The 23,682-nt window shown below is 40.4% G+C and overlaps 1 protein-coding gene across 1 annotated transcript in view; it reads right to left on the bottom strand.

The window, feature by feature from the left end:
• Positions 1-2,365: 2,365 nt before the first annotated feature.
• fubp3 (far upstream element (FUSE) binding protein 3) overlaps positions 2,366-23,682 on the bottom strand; it is a 39,054-nt gene continuing 17,737 nt past the window's right edge. The window contains exons 6-19 of the mRNA XM_080743220.1: positions 23,455-23,512; positions 20,993-21,152; positions 18,259-18,357; positions 17,163-17,267; positions 16,850-16,952; positions 15,607-15,707; positions 12,282-12,414; positions 8,493-8,653; positions 8,133-8,206; positions 7,704-7,783; positions 6,867-6,923; positions 6,557-6,589; positions 4,438-4,641; positions 2,366-3,818 (exon numbers count right to left, since the gene is read on the bottom strand). Coding sequence (XP_080599346.1) covers positions 3,796-3,818; positions 4,438-4,641; positions 6,557-6,589; positions 6,867-6,923; positions 7,704-7,783; positions 8,133-8,206; positions 8,493-8,653; positions 12,282-12,414; positions 15,607-15,707; positions 16,850-16,952; positions 17,163-17,267; positions 18,259-18,357; positions 20,993-21,152; positions 23,455-23,512 — 1,391 coding nt within the window. The 3' untranslated portion in view covers positions 2,366-3,795. The remainder of the gene's footprint in view (positions 3,819-4,437; positions 4,642-6,556; positions 6,590-6,866; positions 6,924-7,703; positions 7,784-8,132; positions 8,207-8,492; positions 8,654-12,281; positions 12,415-15,606; positions 15,708-16,849; positions 16,953-17,162; positions 17,268-18,258; positions 18,358-20,992; positions 21,153-23,454; positions 23,513-23,682) is intronic.

The following is a 23,682-nucleotide window of genomic DNA, read 5'->3' as shown; positions in this document are numbered from 1 at the left end:
TACGGCAACATAAAGAAACCATTGGAAAGTGCATGGTATTTAAGAATGGCCCCTGCTAATAATTGTGCCTCTCTCCTGCAGCCACAGCCTGGCAGTGATCTGCGGAGAACTAAATTATGACACGACAACAATGGACCACCAGGCCAGAGCTGTCCACAGGGTCGGCACGTTAAAAAGGAAGAGGATCAAAATCAAGGGCTGGGATTTGGAAACAGCTGCACCGCATCAATGGGAGGGCCAAGCACGGAGCAGCGCAGCGCAGGGTTTGGAGAGCATCCCTGCCGAGAGCAAAGATGCTAAAATGACCAGAAGAGATGGTCGAAGGAAGAGGAGAGGGGCCAGGGGCGTCACACCAAATTCTGGGCCCTGGGTACAAGGATTCACTGCGGGCCCCCCATGAATGTTTAACTATTGAAAAATAGCAGATATACAAGCTCACAGCGCGGCACCGAGTGCCGCGCTGTGAGCTTGTAGATCTGCTATTTTTGAAAGATCGTGAGAAAATGTGTGCAAGAAACCTATGTCAAGGACCCCCAAGATGATATGTATTTGGCCACGGACCCCGATCTCAAAATATTTAGTTCCAGGGACCCCCAGAAGCAAAATTTGAGTTAGAAATGTTCGCTTAAAAAATACATATATTCATATATTTCACACATTTTCACAACTTTTCAAAAATAGCAGATCTACAAGCTCGCAGCGCGGCACTCGGTGCCGCGCTGTGAGCTTGTATATCTGCTATTTTTCAATAGTTAAAGTTATTAGGGCCCCTCCACCTTGGGCCCCAGTAACTCAGTCCCACTTTCCTACCCCTTGTGACGCCCCTGAGAGGGGCACCCCATCATCCCTCTGCTCTGGACATCCCCCCCGATTCGACCCAAAGGACCCTCAAGGATCTACCTTTCAGAGGCAATGCTCACAGATATTTAATGGGGACAATTTGAAGGACTGCAGTATACCAACACACACAAAAAGTGATTGAGGTTCTAAAACATCCATGTTCCATTTGGATAATGGATTGAAATTGAATCAAGTGATGGGACTAAACGAGATTTAATATTTTAATTATAAGAAAGATTTGCCTCCATATGCTGTTAGATTATGTATGTCAGAAAACTTCGTACTCTGATCAATTGTGCCAAAAGGTGTTTAAATTAATTTTGTGAGGGGTTGACAAAAGCACATACAGGCATTTCAACCTGCAACTTTTAGCCTAAATGTTTATAGTCTGCCCTACTATATTTATGCTTCAATGAATCTATTGTCAAATAGTTTCAACCCCGCCACAAAAAGTGAAGATCTCAGAAAGGGGTGGTGTGAGGACCCCTCTCTGAGATTTGGACCCTGAGGTTGCAGGAGAAAACTGATGTGCAAACATTATGAGGTGACAATTAAATGGCTTTCCCCTCTTCCATAGCTTTTCTGGTCAAATATGTAATCGACTGCATTTATTTTGTGCACAAGAATGGTGTGATGTTTGTAGGACATGCCTCTTTGGAACTCAACATCCAGACGCCTGAAGGTGGTCTGTGACCAAAACGTTGTTTAAAGGACTTCAACACTTTTCAACCTATCTTGTTGGTCCTCACTTCATGATACTGTTAACTGTAGCACAATTCTTTTCTACTCAGTCTGTGTCTCATAAGGGAGGGATGTGGGCAGTCAAAAACCTGACTGCCAGTGGCATCATCGATGGGGAATATATAAGCTAATAGAAACTACAGGCTTTCTATTCCTGAAAAGTTGCAATGTTATTATGGAAGCCATCGTTCTCGTGATAATAAAAAATAAAATAAAAAAATCTGCCCAACGATTATGTCACTGGCAGAAGGGTTTTCGAACTGCCCACAGCTCTCCTAAGAGACAGAGTAGATTTTCTTTTTGTGCTATTTTATCTTGAACATTATTGAGGACCAATTATATGAAGATGGGTTGAAAAGTGGTGAAGTCGTCCTCCAAGTAATAACTGTTCACATTGTGGCAGTGCAGACGGAGTGTGGGTCATTTTGCTTTATTAGAACGTTAACATTATGAAATAAAAAATAGCATGCTTCAACCACAAGAGAGGCTTGCGGAACATTTATTTGAATTTGTGAACTGAAAATGCACTATAGAAAAAAATATATTTTCTGTTTATAAAACATGAAAACATACAGTTGGACCTACAGTATATATCCCGCTATAAGTTTAGAACATTTTCTTTTACAATACACTATAGAAGTCTGAGGTAAACTTTCAAATGCAAAACTAAATCAGCATATTAATCAACACATCTTGGTATGGGACTAAATCTTGGAACACCAAGCCACTCTTAATAATATTATAGAGAAGACGAGAGCATCAGTTTAACAGTCGACAATAAAAGTAGTCTTGAAGTTTTTAATACATGTTTAACTGTACACATGAGGGGAAAACAAGAAAACACCATAATTATATCCCTTTTCATTAGGAAAATTAAGTTAATACTATAATAATTTCTGTCAAGATGCATTAGATCACACAAAAAGTAAAAATAAAAATAAATGAGTTATTAGCACTGGACTGGGTCCAACTCTTTGAGTGCACAATATATACTTAAGTGGGAACGAGGTGAATAGGGTTTTCCAAATTAAATGTTCATTCATTTGTATATACTGTATATAAAACAAAACAAAACAGAAACACTACAATTAATCATCACACAGGTACACTTCCAAAGGCTTAGCAGTCTTGAATAGTTAAGGTATACATACAATACACAAAATCCTATAATTTCTTTATGTTTGTCCGTAGCAAGATGCAACATCAAATTTCATATCACACATTCAACAAACTTTGAACAATTTCAGTATGAAAAAATAAAAGAGGGACAGTTTTCCTGTGATAATGACTCTGTGAAAAAGAAAAATCTTTGTTTCAATTATATATCTCGCTCTATATATCTATATCTATATACAGTTATAGATATAGATATATTTAAATAAACTATTTTTTGTCAAGTATCTGAGCATATATACATGTTTTACAAGATAGCAAAGGCAAAAAAAACAAACAAAAACAACAATAACTGAACAGCATCCCCCTAAGTCGCATTGAAATAAATTATCCGTTACATTTCCATATTAAAAAAAATAATTAAAACTACAAGTTAAAAATCTTTCAAAATATAGAACCCATCTTTGTTTCAAAAATGAAATAAGATATTGCACCTTTTTTTTTTTTTAACCAGAGTACAATACAATGACAATGAAAAACAATACAAAGCACAGGAATTACATTTGGAAGTGAATGCCATTTGCTGACAGTCACTCCTATTACTTTGTAACAAAAAAAAAAATACATTTCCTGTAACAAAACATCACAGTTTCATTTCACTGATTTATGTAAAAGGAAAGAAAGCAAACAATTGTACACATTCTTTAAACATCTTATGACATAACAAAACAAAATGTATTCAAGACCGCTAAGCCCATTAACAATTTTTATTGCAACAGAACTAGAAAAAATAGATTATATTTCATTTTCTGAAATGTTACATCTCCTGGGTTCATTTTGGCGATTAAATCTGAATCACAAAGTAAATATATAAAACAAAACAGGTCTCTACAGTCCAAAAGGGATCCCAGATATAGTTTATTCAAAATAACAGTATACGTAAGTATTTAGTAACAAATAAATTGTTCCTGATTTAGAAATATTCTTATAAGTCATTCTAAAGCTAGTGTTTCTCACTAACAAAATTCTTCAAGGCGTTGCAAATCTAGAAACCCGTTATTAAAGGTTTTGTTTCCCCGTCCTTTCAGAGACTGAAAAATCTTAAAGGGAATCCTCTCGAGATGCTGTAAAAACAAAGGTCACAATTTGTAAGCAATAACTATTGACAGATCTGCATCAGTGCCTTTCATCATAGTTACATCACCCGATTTCTATCGTTGAACTCCTAGACTGCAAATATGTTTAAATCACTCGCTTTCTATCGTTGAACTCCTAGACTGCAAATATGTTTAAACAAGTGTGTGACATTTCCTCCTTTGGAATACTGTATGATTCTGCTAAATACATGTACTCAAGTCCTGTTCTTAAAGTATATAGGCTACAAATTTGTTTAATTTTTTACTTTACTGGAGTATTTCAATTTTTCCCCTGTACTTTTACTTCTACTCCACTACATCGCAGAGGCAACTATTATACTTTTACTCCCAATGCAACGCATTGTGCACTTGTAGATCTGCCATTTTCAATTGAATTTGATACATTTGAAAACATGTGAAATGGGATGTTCTACATAATGAGTACTTTTTACTTTTGGTACTTTTAAGTACATTTTGATACAAATACTTTTACTCAGTACATTTTGAATTCCAGACTTTTGCTTTACAGTAACAAGAGCATTTCTACGTTGATATACTTTTACTTAAGTAGGATGTGTGAGTACTTTTTCCACCACTGGGTTCTCACCTGCAGGCCAGGGGCCGAGGTCTGCTGCGCACCCCACTACAGACTGGAGGGTCATTGGCGTGAATATGTGGTCCCACTCGTTCCACACGTCGCTGGCCGAGACCTGAAACTCAGAGGTGTACTGCTGGGAGCTGGGAGCAGCCGTCTGGCCCGGGGGAACCAGATAGGTGTGTTGTTGGATGGAGCGAGGGGACGCTTCCGGGTCTGGAAGAAGAACCAGACGTGGACAAGGGCATCAACAAGGGATACGAGGGGTTAAGGCAGGGTTCCCCAATAGGCGGCCCGCGGGGGGCTGTCAACCCCAGTGACAATGGTGGTATAAGAGCAGCAACATACAGGTGGAAAACCCATATCTCAAAATGTGTCCGTTCTTTCGCAAAGTAAAGCTCTGCTTCATCAAAAAAAGCCGTCGCACACAAGCACCGCGAGGCGTTGTGTGCTTGTGTGTTTTCACTAGTCCAAGTCATTTTTAAAATAATAAATGCAAAACGAACAGTTTTGGACATAAACAACCCATCTACGAGTTCACAACGCTTCGCAAACGACGTGTTGTGAGCTCGAAGATCTGCCATTTTAAAGACACCAGGTTGAAAGTGGTTAAATCTTCTTTGGAGTAACAATTACCTCCAGTAGTGCCTATAGTACTATAGGCACTACTGGAGGTATAGGCCCTATACAGTATACATGTCTTATTATATTAGCAAATACAGTCTCAGAGGTGCAAACATTGCAAAGTGTAAAGCCCTAGCTGCAAAGACATTTATTTTAAAGCGGTGGCACATTCGTCGCAGCAAAGTGAGCGACAAAACCTAATCGTGGAGTGTTATAAATGTATCATTATTTATTAATTTAATAAGATATAAACAATAGCCCAGTGGACTTTTAGTGACAGCTGGGGCAACATATCACCATCCGCCAGACCCTGACGTTACGGGAGCCCCAGTAAAGTTATTTTACAATGGTCCCAATAGTCCCGCCCTCACTGAAATGCATAATTGCCATTCCCACTCGCAAATTATAATAGGTTGACGAGTCCGCAAAAAAGCTTAAAACAACCACGGTGTCTGAAGCAGACTTGAACCCTGTAATGCACCCCGGAAGGAGCCGCTAGGTATGCGAGTAGCTGTGCTGAACGGTGCAAAGTCTGCTTCAGCGCGGTTCCGAGTTGTGTACCATTAGGTTGTGTACCGATAGGCACAGAATCGTCACCCGTTTGATGTCATTAGCGAGACCCTGCACGCACAGTATCTTACACACGTTTACTGTGTGGGACACACTATACTCCAACAGTCTGTCAATGCAATCCTTACAACTGACAGCTTGCAAAACAATTTTGCTTTGGGCCATATACATGAACAGCCGTTACCATTTAAGATTGTGAGTTTCTACGTAACCGAGTGAATGACAATTCTCCTGCCCTCTGTATGTGTCACACGTCTTACATTGCTTGACTTCTTCGTGCCTTTTGCCACTTTTGTCCAAATAATATACTTTCTGTATGTCAATGAGGAGTGAATTCGGACGCTGCCATGGTGAGAATTCTAATGCTATAGTTGAAAGATGTACAGGTAGGCGAAAAACACGCTTATTATTGGAGTAAATTCTCACACATATGGCTAGTTTCGTCTAACTCAACTTCTCATTTGACGCATAACTTAAACAAGGGGTCTTCAACATTTTCAGGCCAAGGACCCCTTAGTTGAGAGAGAGATGAAGCAGGGACCCCCACCTTTTCAGAGATTCCATATAGCTTCATCGTTTGATCTCACAATCATCTGTGTATTTTGGATTGTACTTTGTCTGCTCTTTTTCCCCTCTACACCAAAGCTCTTTGCTAAAAATAGTAGATCTACAAGCTCACAACGCCTCGCAGCTTTTTGGCTAAAGTTCTCAGAATATGGACTCTAGGGTTCAAGTGGTTAATATAAAAAAAGGAGGAAAACATTTTTCTATCACTCAAAGATTTGGAGGACCCCCTGTATTAACTCTGAGGACCCCCTAGGGGCCCCGGACCCCCTGTTGAAGACAAAACAGGAAAACTAATTTGTGATGTTCTCCACAGCACCATAGATACAACGTTGCAAGTTGGCACCTCCGTGTACGGAGTAACATTACTCACCCCAGCCCTTTTTGTATTCAGAGTTATGCTGTCCTGTAATCAAAGAGAAGCACAATCATTTCAGAGTACAGTTTTAAATCCATAATGCACATGTTACTTTAGCCAATATGTATTTATTACATCATCTATTAAAAGGTCTTATGATGGAAGGTTAAATGTGTACATAGAGTATAATGCGACTGTGAACCAATTAAGAGAAGGACAAACAGATATGATACCACCAACAACAAAAAAACAAGGTGAAAGAGCAAGCATGCATACTGCAGAAACGGCACCTATACCCTTCGTGATAACCCTAAGTGACACTTGCCTAGCTTTTTAAAATACTCCATCCAGTCCATCAGTTTCATTTGGGGTGTATTGTGACCTGAAACCAGACACAGATCGTCGTTGTCGGGTGGAAACCTTCCCAAGCTTCCCATTTGTGTTATTTTGAAAATGATTACAAAGAGTGAAAATGGCCGATCTACAAGAACACAACGCCGTTGTGTGCTTGTAGATCTGCTATTTTCACTAGTCTTGTGCAAAAGTCTCGTATGATGAATCAGGGCTTTACTTTAGGAAAAAACGTACACATTTGAAACTTGGATATCAAATGGTAAGACGGAATTCATTTGCAATTTCCAATTGCATCTTCCTAGTTTTCTATTACCACTTATTACTGGCTCATTTCTTTCCTGACAACTTTCATGAATAGCTAATTTTGAGAGCCTGGTTGCTCGAAATGTTACAATGTGAACTTGTTATTGGGCACAGCAATACTGGTGGGCAGATCTTTTATTCTTATATACTGTTGGAAGTTTTTTGATTCCAGCACCAAGCCAAGTAGGTCTGGGATGTGTGCACATTTATCAGCTTCTCTCTCAACTAGATAATTTTGAGAACAACCTCTTATTTATTCAGAGAGGACATGGCCTGCCACAGGGAATATAAGGAAACTAGCCCAGTCTGCAGTTCAAGTCAACTGTATTACATTCACTATAAATAAATCAGACTATATGAATTTGGAGAATCACACTCTTTTGCTTGCTCAGGAAGACACCTCTAATGAAAATACATTTCCAATCAACCTATTTAATGTACATGGACTTGATCCATTAAGTAGGTCTTCAATAATATTTCCCCAACTCCTTCGTAAATCACTTACTGTGGTCCTGTTGGCCTTGTTGAGGCTGCCATATCTGAAATGTTGTACCCATTCCTCCACTCATTAATGTCTGAGGCCCACTACAAGAATGACAACAGAAACATGCAGATGTGAATTCAAGGCATTTAAAATCTGTTATAACTCCAACATTAACGCTGTCATGAAGCACTTAACATCTCATTAGAAGAAAAAAAAAAAAAAAAAAAACACACATTAAAGGGGATCAAGCTCATCTTTCAATGCTTCGCATCACAAATAGTTGTGAGCTTGCAGATCAGCCATTTTCATTGCAGGACAAAATATATAGTGCTTAAATGGTCATTTAAAAGAACATATTAACAAAGCACTTCATGTCTTAGCAGATCTATTTGAAAACTGATGTAAACGAGGCATGTTGAGGGGGCAAACAAGTTTAAAAAAGCATCTTACTGATGAGGAGGAGTAGTTGGTCCTTGGGTGACAGGATTCAGACCAAAATTGCTGTTGCTCCCCATTATCGGGGCCTAAAAAGCAGAGAAAGGGAAGAGGAATCAAGTGAGAGACCACACTTGTGGTTAAAGGAGCCAACAGGCAAGGTCAGAGGGCAGGGCTGGCCACTGATGCACTCCATTAAGTCCATTTGATGGATTCTTCACGTTTAACCCTTGGTGACATCCTGCTGGCTGCTAGGACCACAGGAACCAGGCTCTCCCCAGCAGCTCCCCACAGTGACATGTGCACTCATGAATATCAGGCCAGACAATAGCGTTTTGGGGGGTACCATAAGGGGCCAGACCCCGGACCACCTACCCCAACTCTCTCATCGATCAGCTGACGGGCCTTCTCCAACTGCTCAGGGGTTCCTCTGAGGGAGAAGATGCGTACATTGGGGTCGGTGTTGGGCGGCGGGTTTCTCTGTAGCTCCACGTGGGCACGAGAGTGTTCCTTTATGCTCTTGATGGTCTCTCCGCCTAAAAGAAGAATCACAAGCATTAATGATGACTGCATAAAGGAAAACAGCAGCTTCTGGTTCAATTTTATATCCAAGTTCAAAAAGGTAAAACAAGGAATGCCCTTTGGGCTTATACTTATATTGTTATCAGGCTTCTAGGAATCATGTCTCTCCATCAGAACCGTTTTGACTCACGTGACAGAACTGACATGGTGGGGATATCTTATAAGATCATAGCATGTGTCTAACAATTTGCCACCATTCTATCTTAACATCCATGTAAATCAGAGACAAAGGAATCCGCCCCCCTTCCCCCGAAGTTGACAAATCAGATGCCAGCTTCCCGACGTGTGGGGAGAGCAATTAAACCAGCAGGGAGAAATGAAACCTCGCAGGCAGGAGAAAAGGGCCAAAATTGAAGCGTATCCTCCTTCTGGGATATCGTTTGTCTCTCTTTTAGCCTTTTCATTCTTGACTCCGTGTTGTCCTCTGTGATGAGGGGTGGGAGTATGGAGAAGACAACCACCTCCACATGCCCGCCTCAACAAAGAGGCTGAGGGTGCTTCCCGGGGGGACACCGGGGCTGTCCCAACATCAATTACACATTTGTTCACTGGTGGCTGACACTCGAGATGGCCCCGGCTGACCTCGCAATGAAAACGCTCATCAAAAAACCTCGACTCCTCCTGTAGCCCTATTCCCCGCTGCCAATAGACTGCACATGGGCCATTAACCCATTGTCAACCAAATGAAACTTCTGCCTTAATGAAGCCATTATGAGCTCCTCCAGTCAGACAGCGGAGAGCAATGAAGACCCTGACTATTCATTTCATGGACTGGGCTTTGGTGCAGACAAATAATACTGGCCTTATTAATGAGACTGGTTTAGTGAACTGGAGAAAAGGAGGGGAGACAAAAGTGCAACTGGTGGCGGCATTTAGGGGACAACCAAGGGCCTGGTTAGCTGCTGTCTGTGTAATGTGAAAATGTTGACACTAGCTCTTGGGTATCAAGGGAAACAAATACACAAATCTAACTAACCCAATGAGCTTGGCGAATTTCTTTTAGCATACAGAACAGAACTACTTCAAACCTTGCATCACTATTTTTTTTGTTATAAAAAACAAACAAAAAAACATTTAAAATCTTTAAAAAAAAAAATTGCAATGCTTTGTGAGCTTTGGCAATTTTTGCTATTCATCATTCAACCAAGTACATAGATAGGCTTTTTATTAACAACTATTAACTGTTATACAAAAAAGGTTGAAATCATGTTATGTCTGACTTGAGAAACCCATTGTGGATGAGTAGTTTTGCTTTGTTTATCCAGGACGGCTATATAAGAATAATAAAGACATTTTATTTCAAGGTATGCTTACTCTTGTCAATTGCAACACAATTGCTCCTACTGAACTTCCATGTCTAGGAATGGCAATATGACATCATACGGGCTAATATGTCTAATATAGATAGGTTGTTATGCCGTTTGAACAAGATTCTCCTCTTTTAGTGAAGTTGGAGCAGGTTGGTGGGTGGCTTGACTCATCAACAGGCAGAATGTGCGTCTTACGGGGGGGTCAGAACAGAAGGGCAAATGGGCTGCATATGGCATCGTAAAGATATTAATCACTGCATCCTTTAAGGGGTCGCTGACAGCACCCAGACCCCACCGCCATCTCCACCATATTGGCCCACTTCATATGCTAATGCGTTGAGAAGGGGACGTAACGCCCAGGTTTATTTGTTTCCCTGGCCTCACTAAATGCACAAAAGACACTTGACATTTCTATTGCCATGTTTTTATCATAGGTAAAGAGGCCCCCTTGGACCACGCCCACCACTGCACGCACACACACACACACACACACCTTCTTCCAATGCAGTGGTCAATGACTTTTAAATAGCTGGCAATAGAGTGGGAATGAATAGCCAATAAGCTAATTCCTCCTTTTCATTCCGTCGCTGCACTCTATTGGGCTGAAAGGCCCTCATTAGATGCCAGGCAGCCTTCCACATGATTGAGGGCTGTTATTATGCACCTTTAACAATTAATGTCACATTACACGCATTATCCCCGTCATTAAGCCCTTAGTGAAACCAATGAATGCCACTTGTGCTGTATACATGAGCCTGGGGGGGTGGTGGCGGTGGTGGGGAGGAGGGTGGTCACGCACTCTTCTTCTCTTCAGTTGGAACGCAATGTTAGAACACCACATTGCATTCAGTTATGAGAGGCAAAAAAGCTTTCTCTTTTCTGTTGTACTTAAGTTTGCTCCTACTGTATATTGTTAAGTTTAGATCCGGGTGTATCTTTCAAATGATTTTGGCAAATTGGTCCAACTACTCTGTGTGTATCAAACGCATATGTAATATTCTTTGCGACAAAATTAGTGTGTCACCTTCCTGAAATGAAAGGATACAAAATGACCAAGCTGCCCGGTCACTGTTGAAGAGTTGCTCAAGCCACAATGCGTAAATGAAACGGCTCAGGTTAAATAGCACAGGGAACTGGTTAACGGCAAGAATACTTGGCTTTTATTCTTTTCACGGAATGGAGCATCAATTGTAGGGAGAGAGTGGAAACAGTAAAACAAAAACATATGATTGATTGACGTTTCACTACGTCATTGGGGCACTGGAACAAGTTGAAGCCAGCTCAAATTATTTTGGAGCGCGTCATGGCCATCATGCCGTGACAAGTGTCGGCCGTCAGTTTGTAGCTTCATGTCACTGGCTTGTGGCTTCCATTGGAATTGATTTGTAGCTAGGGGTGGGCGATATGGTGATAATTATCGTTGAGACGACACAAGGTCTCCACGATATGCCTTTTCAGAGGTATCGTATATATCGGGATACAATTGAGGGAGCCTTGTAAAAAAATCCTGTTTAATCGTTAATACAGAGATTCATTGCAGAATTCAATTTAAACCTGCATTTTGGTCTAAATCAGTAGTTCTTAAACTTTAAAATGTCAAGGTCTCCACTTAACTCTTACATAATTGTAAAGTTATATTTAGACCTCCCAAAAGGAACCCAGAGAGTCTAGTTTTTGTCAAGTAACTTGAAAAATAACCATAAAAACCAACGTGAAAAAGAATTGTGATAAAATCGTGTATCGTGATACAGCTTGGTAAAATATTGTGATATTGTATTTTTCCACATCGCCCACCCCTATTTGTAGCCCGTTTATTTCCAGTAGTGTGATCAGAATAACGAAACATGGCTGTCATATTCGTATTAGCATGAATTTCAGCCACTGGCTCCATCTTTGGGAAGACATTGCAGGGGTTTAGTGGATATGAGACATCCAACTTCCAATGACCATAATAGATTATCCAAACTGTAGCTAGAGTCAAACTAGCAAGGCGTTCTACATTATTATTATTAAATTGTTACTGATGTGACATCACAGGGAGAACGAATGTTGAACACTTTTACATAATAACATCCGACTGCAAAATCCAACCGAAGACCAGCCCAATCTTGTTTTCAATAAGAACTTGATATTTTTGCCTTTATTTTCAAGCTAGTAACTAAGCCAACTGCACAGCTGGAGCAGAACAAGTTCAAGTTAATGTGGGAACAACACCAATAGGTTATTTAGTGAAACCAGTTCAACTGGTTTAATGAAATACATATTTACTCACCTTTACCGATCACTAGGCCACACTTGTCAGCAGGTACGGTGTATGTCACTTCTTGCACTGTCCCGGGCCCTCCCATGTTAGAGTCATTGCGGCCTCTACTACGTCCAAGCAGACCACCGAAACCATCTCGCTCCTGTAGAGGAGGATCCAGAGTGAAAAACCACATAGCAGATAGATGATACTCTGCAGTGACCTTCAATGGGGTTAACATATCTAAAACAAGACTTAAGCTGTCTTGCCCCACTGGCCATGCTGCCATTTTATAATATTTTTTTTTATTTCATAGTGAAATAAGATCAACTATGACAATTTAAAAGCTAGAAAGTGCATTTAGTCTGTCAACGCCAGCCGTACAATTTCTGCCGCTGTCAAACTTGCAAACAAATCAATAGTGTAATAGTTTACTGGGGTTAGATCATTGTTGGATCATGTACTAGAGCAGGGGTTTTCAAAGTGGGTGACGGGGCACCCTGGGGTGCCGTGATGGCAGTCCAGGGGTGCCGCGAGATCATTTGATAATATTTGGACACTTGAAAAAAAAAAAAAAAAAAAGGATAATTTTAAATTTTGAGTACAACGTTATTTTCAGTCAGTTCTAACCAAAATGGCTCGCAACATAATCACTAAAATAACAGGCGATGCGAGGCGTTGTGTACTTGTAGATCTGCTGTTTTCACTAGTTTAGTACATTTTATAGATGATAAATACAAAACGAATGGTTTTGGACATCCAAGGTTTCCACCCGACAATGACGACATGCTATAAATATAAGGTGCTGGGAGTGAAAATTATAATGTAGGGGTGCCTCGTATTAAAAAACTAGACCAGGTCAACCTGGTTGTGCCAGACCCCCTGTCTGTCATCATCATTTATGACATCATGCCTTTTGTAGGCATGTCATCATCATGTCATCATCATATATACCCTTTATATAGAAAACCCGGACCGACATTTGCTTATGTAGGCCTACCCATTTCATGGGTCTGGCAAATATTTATGGGGTGCCCTGAGACAAAAAAGTTTGGGAACCCCTGTACTAGAGGTAGGGGAGTGCTGACCATACAGGTCATCACAAGTGTTTTGAATTGGATGCAGGCAGCAACTGAAAGTGAAAGAGTGCAAAAAGGAGGGGCGCGATGTGAAAGTTTTGGGGAGTTGTATCCCTGGCGTGCTGCAGCATTCTGGATCTGAGATGGTTTGAGAGAGCATGCTGGGACACAGGCAAGGAGGGACATGAAAAGTGTGCCCATGCAAAAAAAAAGCTTGAGAAACACTGTGCTAAGCGATAAACATGAAAACTAAAAGAGAACACTCGCACGTCGTACACTGTGGGCTGCAGTTGTAGATTTCTTTCATTGCACCTGCCGTGACGTTTCGGGCTCTCGCCCTTTCTCAGACTCCGTCTGAGGAACCTGGGAAGTGGTCCTGGACAGTCAGGTGTCCTTCGAGGCACATACTGCAGAAATCACTCACTCCTGTAGGTTTGCACTTTATAGCATCCAGAGGATCAGAGCCTTTCCTCACCAAGGATTCTGCCTACGCTGTAGATCGGGGGTCTTCAACAGGGGGTCCGGGACCCCTAGGGGGTCCTCAGAGTTACTACAGGGGGTCCTCCAAATCTTCCTATCCTTTTTATACTAGTAAGACGCCTCAGGGCGACATGCGACCTCGCCCTAAAGGATGAGGTCGCGTCAATTCTTGACCATCTGGCCAGTGATATACGTATATCGGACCAGTTACCCATATATGGAGATTCCTCCATGATAGTTAACAATTTGATGTCAGAACATGCCCATATATGGGCATTAACAAATATGGGCATTCCCAGATATGCCCTTGATATTGATGACATCAGGACAGGGATCTCCATATATGGGCATAAATCGGACAAGGACGTAATACATTTGCAAGTGTGATCTGAGAATGCCCATAAATGGGCATGTTCTGACATCACATTGTCGACTATATATGGGCATAAAATATATGGGCATAAAAAGGACATCAAGCCAGTGCGTGATGTCAGACCTTTGGTCGCAATTTACAACTTGAACCGTAGTGTCCATATTCAGAGAACTATTCACCATATTCCTGGCCATTCTATGGAGGCTGCCATTTTCCTTTTACAGAGGGCGCTGGAGCATTTTTATTTGTGTGCTGCTTCATAAACATCTTTTCACTTCCTCCCAAGTAAGGAAGTGACATGGAATTGTCTGTTGCCAGATTTTGCCAAAGAAATAAGCCCAACAGAAGCAACTACAGGAGTCTATACTACTTTACATTCACATTTGAAAATAGCAGATCAGCAAGCTCACAATGTGTCACATTGCGACACATTGTGAGCTTGTATATTTGCTATTTAAAAATATTTTTTTATATATTTTTGAAACATTTTAACAACATAAATCTGTGTGGAGGTCCCTGGCACCACATATTTTCAGAATTTGGGTCTGCGACTGTGGACAAATATGTAATCTGGGGTCCTTGATATGAAAAGATTTGGGAACCACTGGTTTAAAAAATATTAGAAAGTAAGCCCAATAACCAACTATTTTTTAGACACAAATTGCTTATTATAAGCAGACATGGCACCCCAGGTACATTCAGAGCCCAGAGCCAAGAATCCATGGGCACATGAACATAATATGGGGATGTAAATATCGTCACTGTCGGGAAGAAACCTTGTATCTCCAAGTTTCAAATGTGTATGTTTCTTCGCAAAGTAAAGCCCTGTTCATCATACAAAGCTGTCGCACAACAGTAGATCAGATCTAGCAGATCTACAAGCACACAACGCCTCACACCGCGAGGCGTTGTGTGCTTGTAGATCGGCTGTTTTCACTAGTTTAAATCATTTTTAAAATGATAAATACAATACTGGCTTTCAAGCAGTTTCAAGGGGCACACCTGACCCTTCTCAGGGGCACACCAAAGGTCCCCAGGCACAGTGGTTGAGAAACACTGGCTTAGCAGTTAGAACCTGCCCAATTTTGGGTGTGGATGTCTTTCCTCCCTTTATATGTTTTTGCAATACTCTCAGATCGATGTAGCAGCAGGGTTCAGACAAGGACTTACAATAAGCAAGGTACTGACATACACGGTAAAACACATACATTTAGTGTAGGAACAAATTTAAGTTAATTTTGGTTGCAAATTAATCTGACCAGTTTATCAACGTTTTATCATATCACTTCCAAACAATTACAATGCAAATGTTAACGTACACTACTGCCTAACTATCTTACAGACAGGAGTTTGCTAAAGACAAACACACATTTCACCACAGCCAACAGCGGAAATGTGTATAAAATTGCTATAATTTTAGTACCTGTGCTGTATGAACGAGCTCATTGATGAGGCATACTGCATGCTGGCAGTGGTCAGGCTGGCCTATCACCTGGGCAATCCTCTCAGTACTGACCCCATCATCTGGAAGAAATAAAGGTTGGTCAATTCATGTCGCCTGACTGGTTGATACATTGCCATTGTACGCACTCCTTCGTAGCAGGCCAGAGGTATAGTATGAGACAAGAGGCTGCAGCGTTACGTTTGATTGAATACTTTATTAGCAGCTTGCAAATAATTAGATAAAATGCACAGGAAAGTACAGTTCAATACAAGGTCTGCCAAGAGGATTTTAAACCCAAGAAAGCCTATGGCTTGTTTCCATTGGGGTCCTTGGCTGTTCTGCAAACAAGTACTATTTCACCTACAATGTCTAACAAAAACAGCTTCCGATAACATTTTATATGAGCAATAGTGCAGTTGCTCAATATCGATGTCTATTTTAAAAATGTGTTAACAATACTCCCGTGGCAGAAATGTGCAAATTCCTTTAACATGAATGTTGACATAACAACTGCCGTGTTTGTGTCTGAGACTGCTTTCTTGTAACCTTCTAATCCCTATATAATATATTTAAAGAATACAGTTTTATTTAATTTTTTAAGGTCTTTTTTCACAGAATCAAATGTTTTATGGTCATGATTCACCAGGAGCCTAGTAGGGACGGGACGATAAGCGATGTTATCGTTTATCGTGATAAAAAAACGCTCACGATTATAGTATCGTGGAGATTTAATTTATTGTGATATCGTCCTCTGTCATGCAATGGGATCAATTCACCTTTTATTTGCCAAGCTGCATATCCAGTACCATTTAAACCCTCAATTGGTAAAATGTACTTATAATATACGTACTTCATACTTTTTTCACTCTCTACCCAAAAAATAGGCGATCTACAAGCTCACAACGCATCGCCTTGCGACGCGTTGTGAGCTTATAGATCGCCTATTTTTTGGCAAATGTTCTGCCCCAGGATAATGGATGTTGGGAGATATTTTGATTATCACAATATCATAAATCGTGATTTAATATGACATTTTCATATGGTCCCATCCCTAGACTAGAATCTAGATGGCTTGCCACTGCCATGCCCTATAACTCGACCACCGTCCGACAATATGACCTCCAACTTGGATCAGCGGTTTTCCCGAACGGCCCACAAGACTTTAAAAAATTGGTTTATATCTGCACCATCACTGCTGGCAAAATTGGGCCTTTCTTTTTACCTTGTCTGAACTGGATCCTGACACCAGCATCATTTTGAATCTTCTTAATCATTTCTCCATTCCTGCCAATAATGATCCCCACGGCAAACCTTGGCACAGACACCTGGGCAGAGAGAACAGACTGCAGAGGAATTTAGGAAGAAATGAAACTTTTTAGATGGAGAGTAGTAGTTAAAGTAAGAAAAATGGGATTATATACCTAGTTGTATAACGGTGCCCAGTGCCAAAAATAGCCAATCTGCTATTCCCAGCATGGGACACCATTGTACAAAGGAGTATATATTTTACATAAAGATAAACATAAGGTCCTTACATCCAAGGTACTTCCACCCATTTTGGGTACAAAGTCTCCTCTGCCAGCTCTAAAATCTGTCTGTTCTTTGTCCCGAATGAGCTTCACCACCAACTCCCGGGCTAGCTGGACATCAATAGGAAAACAGGAAATCTTTAATTATAAACATAATTCTCAAATGGACAGTAATCCCTGATCTACTGTGGGCTAGGTCAGTGATTCTCAACCTTTTTGATTTCATGGACCCCCAGTTTGACATGCTTTAGGACAGGGACCAGCATTTGTTATTTTTATAGACCATTGGGACCTCAATCTACACAGTAACATCCTCGTACAAATGGAACCTTGTACAGTACAGTACAGTACTTAAAGACCCACAAGGGTCCATTTGATTCCTAACTAGCCGGGTACCACCTGGAACCCTCTCAAGGATGCCTGGGGGTCCTGGACCCATGTTGAGAATCACTGGACTAGCAGATAATCTCCAAAATGCACAGTAGGCTTGACAAACAAAAAGCCAAAACAAGCGGTTAAACGTTTTAACTCATTAAGACCTGGAATTACCTGGAATTCATTATTATAACGCGGCACTGAGTGCTGCTCTGTGAGCTTGTAGATCTGCTATTTTCGAAAAATGTTGAAATCTTTAGCAAATCTTGAGCGAACATTTCTAACTCAAATATTTGCTTATTTCTTATTTGCTGGGGGGTCCCTGATATATAATATTTTGAGATGGGGTCGGCTGCCAAATACATATAATACCAGGGGTCCTTGACATGAAGAAGTTTGAGAACAACTGACATAGAAACATGCGTTTTTCAAAAACCTTAGAAGGATTTAGACTAGAGGATTTATAGAATCGGGTAAAAAATATTAAAAGACTTGCACAAATGTTCACGATTTTTCCAAAATAGCAGATCTACAAGCTCGCATCGCAGCACTCGGTGCTGCGCTGTGAGCTTGTATATCTGCTACTTTTTTTATTAGTTAAAGCATAGAATGATGGTTAAAGTAATAATGGGTATTAATGCATTCCCGGTCTTCACTGACAGCACAAAATGTATAATATTGAGAGTAAACTGCGAATACATTTTGCACACAGTTTTGCATGACTGACCTGTACTTTGTAGGGGTCCCCGGTGATTCTCAGGGGCTTGTCTGCTCCAGTGGGCATCGGGTCACTTTGAATCATGAACATTTGTACTCCTGTCCTCTCCTGCAGGTGGAAAATCAGAAAGAGGTAAATGACCTTCAAAGCAGCCAAAGGTACAGCTCCTCCATACCTCCAAAACCTGATCAACCCCTACAACCCCACCCGTTCACTCAGATCAGCCAACACAGGGATGCTGACAGAGCCCTCGCTAAAAACCCCAGGACAAAAATCCACTCGTCCTAGACAATTTGCCCTCCTGGCCCCCAAACTGTGGAATAAACTCCCTGTCGCACTTAGAACAACAGACAGTCCATGGCTTCCTCCATGGACTGAAGACTCACCTCCTCAAACTCCACCTAAACCCATAGCACTACTGTAACACTCAATGACCATACATGAAGCTAGTTGGCATTTCTTCGTTTTTTAGAAACTTTTTTTTTTACTGATTAGGTGCATGGTCTACCTATGTTATTGTTTTTTCTAGATTGATATTCCTATGCATTTGTTATATTGTTGTTGATGTTCTAACATATTATCTTGCTTATTATGGTGATGTATTATCTGCTTATTGTAAGTCGCTTTGGATTAAAAGCGTCTGCTAAAGGCATAAACTGTACAGTACATATGAAAACCTAGCTTGGGGGTGGTAGGGCTGGACGATATGGACAAAATCAACCACAATATTGACCAAATTCTCCGGATATCGATATTGTGGGGATGACTATTGGTGCTTTCACAACACATTTACACGATAGGATTTATGATAAGCCCTTGGCTTAAATCCAAGAAAATACAACACTTATGTCATATCACAATATCCAAAATGTCCCCAGACAATATCTAGTCTCATATCACAATATCAATATTGATATATTGCAGAGCCCTAGTTTGGAGTCCAAATAGCTACACAACATAGGTCATGAACTCAGTTTGCAGACTTTTAAAGCTGTTATTAAGTTATATCTACTTTTAGCATTTTGAGTACTTCCTATATAATATATAAAAGCTGCTGAAATCTGCTTCTCTCTAGTAAATATCTCAAGGTGTCCATTAGTTATTGTTCTTTCTTTAAGAGTTTGAGAGAGAAATTAGTATCCGCATTCCACCTACAACAGTATATGCTTCACTACTGCTTTGTCAAGTTGTAGACTAGAACAAAGAAACAAACATTATGTTGTCTGGTAGCAAACAATTTCAGGTTTCGCTCAGGTGGATGGTCAGGTTTTCTTTGGAGACATTAGATCATTTCCACTGCCGTCCCTTATAAAATGTGAAATGTCCATGAAGAGTGACACCTGCCTGAGTGAGTGGTGTGTGTATAAGCCAGAAGAAGAGGCAAGACGCAGGCAGTGCAAACAAACATTTTCCTTCCTCACCATTTAACCCATTTAGAGCCTAGAATTATTGAATGCTTTAACCAGTGAAAGCAGATAGCAGATATACAAGCTTGTAGATCTGCTATTTTTGAAAAAGTTGTGAAAATGTGTGCAAATCTTTGAATATATGTATTTTCAAAGCGAACGTTTGTAACTAAAATTTTGCTTCTTGGTCCCTGGAACTAAATATTTTGAGATGGGGGTCCGTGGCCAAATAAATATCAGTTTGGGGGTCCTTCACATGAAATGGTTTGAGAACCACTGACATAGTAGTCTCTCAAGAACAGACTAACTGAGCTCCAGTTATGTGAAAAGGACCTTTTTCTTTGACGATGGGTAGCCAGATTGCTGACATAGAAAAATAGGGTTTTTCCAAAAACCTTAGAAGGATTCAAAAGACACTTATAGAATCGGGTCAAAATTCAAATTTTCATGATTTTTCAAAAATAGCAGATCTACAAGCTCGCATCGTGGCACTCGGTGCCACGCAGTGAGCTTGTATATCTGCTATTTTTCAATAGTTAAAGCATAAAATAATAATACACAGTACTGTGTACCCGTTCTGAATGGGTTAAATAAGGTAAAGTAATATGTTCCAAAGAATATCTGACAATCAGAACCATGATCAGGAGGAAACCTGATCAAATACACTGGATATGCAAAATGTTGTAATAACCATAAACTACTGCATTTCAAACTATCCAGATCTGCTGTATCAGCGACGTGTGATGTCAACATTTCAATACACCCATGGGAACCATGCCGTTTTAGTGATCTTCACCAGTGGGCTTCAGACCACAAACCTGTTTCACTTGCTCACTGCACAGGACTTGTTTCTCGGGGAAACACCATTTGTGTGCTAGAACAGTGCTTCTCAACCTTTTCAGACTGCGACCCCAAAAATAATCAGGAACCCCCCCTCCCTGACGAGCACTAAGAGTTTACATTTTGTATAACACGGTTATATTGTGAGAATAGTAGATCTACATGTTCAACATGTCTCAACATGAGCATGTAGATCGGCCATTTTCACAATTTCAGCCTCTAATATTTGACAATTTGGCCATTGTTTAATTTGCCATTTTAGAGGTATTAAAAGTCTTTAAATTGTCACTTTAGAAATGTGCAGATGCCAGATATCCTCAATACACTTAAAGGTTATGTTGTCTTGTTTACTGTTGAGAGAAAACAGATGATTTAGTTAATCATCTGGGGACCCCCTAAAATAATTTGGGGACCCACAGGTTGAGAACCACTGTGCTAGAATAAATATAAAAGGCTCCAAAGTATATCTTTCAATATGCTACCAGAGTTCATCATACCTGCAGCTGTTTGATGGTTTCTCCTCCCTTACCGATGACAAGACCCACTTTATTGGCAGGGATAAGAATCTGTTGCATGGAACTGCCATCCATGTCGTTATGGAATCCTGGCCCATACCGACACTGCTCCACTATATCCTTTAACAGTCTCTTGGCTCTCCTGGAGAAACAATGAGGGAAATAGACTCGAGTCATCTCTCTACAACCCAAGGATTATCATAGCTGTAGACCTTAGTCACAACACATATTGCACAGTGGAATTTAAAATAAGTGTCCAGTGATTGATTAGAGATGTTGTGAGAAAACATTTTTTAACTATTTAAGTAGCTGTGTATAAATTGAGCATGTTACAGTGATGTTACTAGGTTTTCAATGTAATGGGTCCCGGGACCCACAGGTGGTCATTCAAATGGGTCCCAGAAAAGTTTTATGAGTCCTCAATACAATGTTTTCGAGCGCTGTGAGCTTGTAGATCGGCTATTTTCAAAATGTTTGCCTATTTCTTATATTTATTTGACAATTTGGCTAATGTTTGAACTTAGAACTACTAGAACTACTAAAACATGTGCCCCTAATGAATTCGGGCGCACAAAATTGCGTCGGACGTCGGTGGAATCAAAACATTGACGTTTCTACCGCCTGTTTCCTGACTTTCTACGTGGATTTTATTTGTGTTAACGTAGGGTAAAGTAGGATGCTTTCACCCATGAACAATGGTGGTGTCTGTGGAATTTTAAAATGTTTTTCTTTTACCGCGACCCGGTAAATTATTTTAACATGGACTCAAATGGAGGCGCATCCCCGGGACCCGAGGACCATGACATGAATGAGTCCCTGGGCGACTTGAATGAGTTTTTGATGCGGGATGCGCACGTAATGACATCACTGATGTTATGCATTGTTCCTGGCAAATGATAACTGCTGCTGAAAGTAGCCTTTCAGTTTGTCAACAAAAGTAAAGCAGGCCTCATTCACGATACACTTCTTAAAATTATTTTTCTACTATATTTTAGGGTAACGCTGAAGTAAAGGTTAAGGGAGATAGTTTTACAAAGTTTAAGCAGCAACGTCACAATTTTCGGCCACACTGGTACATGCTGAGGGACATAATTATGTTAAAAAGTCTACCAGTAAGACTCCCTAATCGGGAGATAAGCGACCGTTGGTCGCTTATCTCCACAAACAATATGTCAAAATCGTCTAGGAAGGATGGTGTGAGTCATGCTGGCAGTATGACATCACACCGTACACAAATTACCCTTATATAAGACCGGCATTATCTACCGACAGATTAGTAACAAGATGTCAAAATCGTTGAAGGTTGAATCTCCAGATATGGAGATAACCAACACATCCCTCCATATATGGAGATAACCGACGAATCTCACTAAGTCTGACCTCACAAGTCCCATATTTGGACACGAACAACATATAACTCCATATATAGAGACATATATGATACTACTCATTGCGACTTTTATGCCCAATTGCCCATATATGGAGATATCATCAGCCATGCCCTTTTATGCCCATATATGGAGATATCATCTGTGTCACTTCTATGTCCAAATATGGAGTTCTGTGTCAGCCATTCCCACATATTTCAAATTAGTGACATACTACAAGGGGACAAATACTCATATTTGTTGATTATTTTGGTTTCTATGGTTACCAGATAAAGATATTTCACTTTGCACAATTTGTTGATTTTTAGTTGCTATGGTTACTTGATAAAGGCCTTTCACTCGTTTGTTGATATTTTGCCACACATGATCTCCAAATTTGGGCATGGTGCACAGTCACAGTGACATCATAGCTAGTGACATCACCAGCAGCGAAGCTAGCAGTGTGATTGCGGAGATATGAGCAGGGCAAAGGTGTGACGTGTGACGTGTGACCGACCGACCGACCGACCGACGGACGGCCGGTGGAGGTTTTCATAGTAAACTGCTCCCTGACGGTCGCAATAAGCCCAGTTACGTGACTACTTCAGAAACAAGCAGTAGAAAATAGATTTTATTTGACAAATGTTGCGCACTGATATCTATTTGTTTTTTTTTGTTTGGCAGTACTGCAATTGATTTTGCATGAAGAATAAGGCATTCTGTTGTGATCTACATGCTCACAACGCCTCGCGTTGCGAGGCGTTGTGAGCATGTAGATCTGCTATTTTCACAATTTCTGCCTCAAATATTTGACAATTTGGCCAATGTTTAATTTGTCATTTCAGTATTAACAAAATCAATAAAGAAAGACAATGCATAGTTATTTTTCCAGGACCTTCCAGGACCCTTGATCAATTCCAAAACGTTTCCAGTACTGGAAAAATATTTTTCTAATTTCAAAATATTTCCAGGATTTTCATGACCGTGGGAACCCTGAAATCAGACTATGGGTTATGGAAATCAAATATGATCGTAGGCACATTTTGTGAATGAGGCCCATTGAGTTTGGGGACTTACTCAATATTCTCTGGACTTCCGGTGAGAGTGCAGGGTCGGTCTATCGTTCCTCTGGTGTCTGTGTGATAACAATGATCAGGATAGTTTATATTTACATACCAAGCACAAAAGTCTAGTCAGTTTGCTTTCATGCATACACAAAAGTAGACAAAAGTTCCTATCAAAAGCATCAAGAAACCCGTCAGATATACAATACATCATGTAAATCGTCCTATTTCAAATCGCTCT

The sequence above is a fragment of the Nannobrachium achirus genome, assembly GCF_963921795.1.
Source record: "Nannobrachium achirus genome assembly, chromosome: 15".
NCBI lineage: Eukaryota > Metazoa > Chordata > Actinopteri > Myctophiformes > Myctophidae > Nannobrachium > Nannobrachium achirus.
This window is presented reverse-complemented; position numbering and strand designations above follow the sequence as displayed.